Source organism: Camelina sativa, chromosome 11 (genome assembly GCF_000633955.1).
Source record: "Camelina sativa cultivar DH55 chromosome 11, Cs, whole genome shotgun sequence".
Taxonomy (NCBI): Eukaryota; Viridiplantae; Streptophyta; class Magnoliopsida; order Brassicales; family Brassicaceae; genus Camelina; species Camelina sativa.
Window position 1 is genome coordinate 484,580 of NC_025695.1, and position 1,099 is coordinate 485,678.

Below are 1,099 nucleotides of genomic sequence, written 5' to 3' on the forward strand. Positions count from 1 at the left end.
TCTGCGGATCAATAAATATCATGTAACATAGATTTAGGCATTTTTTGTAATTTGTAAATCTGATCCTCTCTTTATGCTAACACAAATCTCATTTGAATGTTAATGTTTTGTATTTAGGAAATTGAGAACGAAGAGTTGAAGCTAGAACACGTGCAAATCGTGGAAGAGAACAGTGGGCTACGAGTACAAAATCAGAAACTAGCTGAAGAAGCTTCATATGCTAAGGAGTTAGCCTCTGCTGCTGCTGTTGAGCTGAAAAATCTGGCTAGTGAAGTAACAAAACTCTCACTACTAAACACAAAACTCGAAAAAGAATTAACAGCTGCAAGAGACTTGGCTCAAACGCGTAATCCCATGAACGGAGTAAATCGCAAGTATAATGATGGGGCAAGGTCCGGAAGAAAGGGAAGGATTTCTTCAAGTAGGTCAAGTGGAGATGAGTTTGACTCATGGAATCTAGACCCAGAATCTCTTAAAATGGAGTTGCAAGTAAGGAAACAGCGAGAGGTGGCTCTTGAGTCTGCACTAGCAGAGAAAGAGTTTATAGAAGACGAATACAGGAAAAAAGCAGAAGAGGCAAAGAGAAGAGAGGAAGCTTTAGAAAACGATTTGGCAAACATGTGGGTACTTGTTGCCAAGTTGAAGAAAGACAATGGTGCATTGCCTGAACCCAATGTCACTGACCCTGCAAGAGAATTAGAGAAGAGTCAAAGCAATGCGGTTCTGAAAGAGAGACAAGTCTCGAGTGCACCGAGACAACCTGAAGTAGTAGTAGTAGCTAAAACCGAAGAGACACCAAAAGAGGAACCACTCGTTGCTCGTCTCAAGGTAAATTAAATGAGATGAGTTTTCTACATTTACCTGTGAAACAGTCTTTTCTTTCAAATATAGTTAACATGATTTTTGTAATAATGAGACAGGCACGAATGCAAGAAATGAAGGAGAAAGAGATGAAATCGCAAGCGAATGGAGACACAAACTCTCACATTTGTAAAGTATGTTTCGAATCTCCCACTGCAGCAATTCTACTCCCTTGCCGTCATTTCTGCTGTAAGTCATAACTTTATCTCCATGAAACCTCATTTCCCTTCTTTTATAA

At 39.7% G+C, this 1,099-nt stretch overlaps 1 protein-coding gene across 1 annotated transcript in view; it reads left to right on the forward strand.

Moving 5' to 3' along the window:
* LOC104727480 (kinesin-like protein KIN-7D, mitochondrial) overlaps nt 1-1,099 on the forward strand; it is a gene marked incomplete in the record, with an annotated part of 3,831 nt that overhangs the window by 1,257 nt on the left and 1,475 nt on the right. Inside the window, 2 exon segments of the mRNA XM_019231452.1 lie at nt 118-828; nt 921-986. Of these exon segments, the coding sequence (XP_019086997.1) occupies nt 118-828; nt 921-986 (777 nt within the window).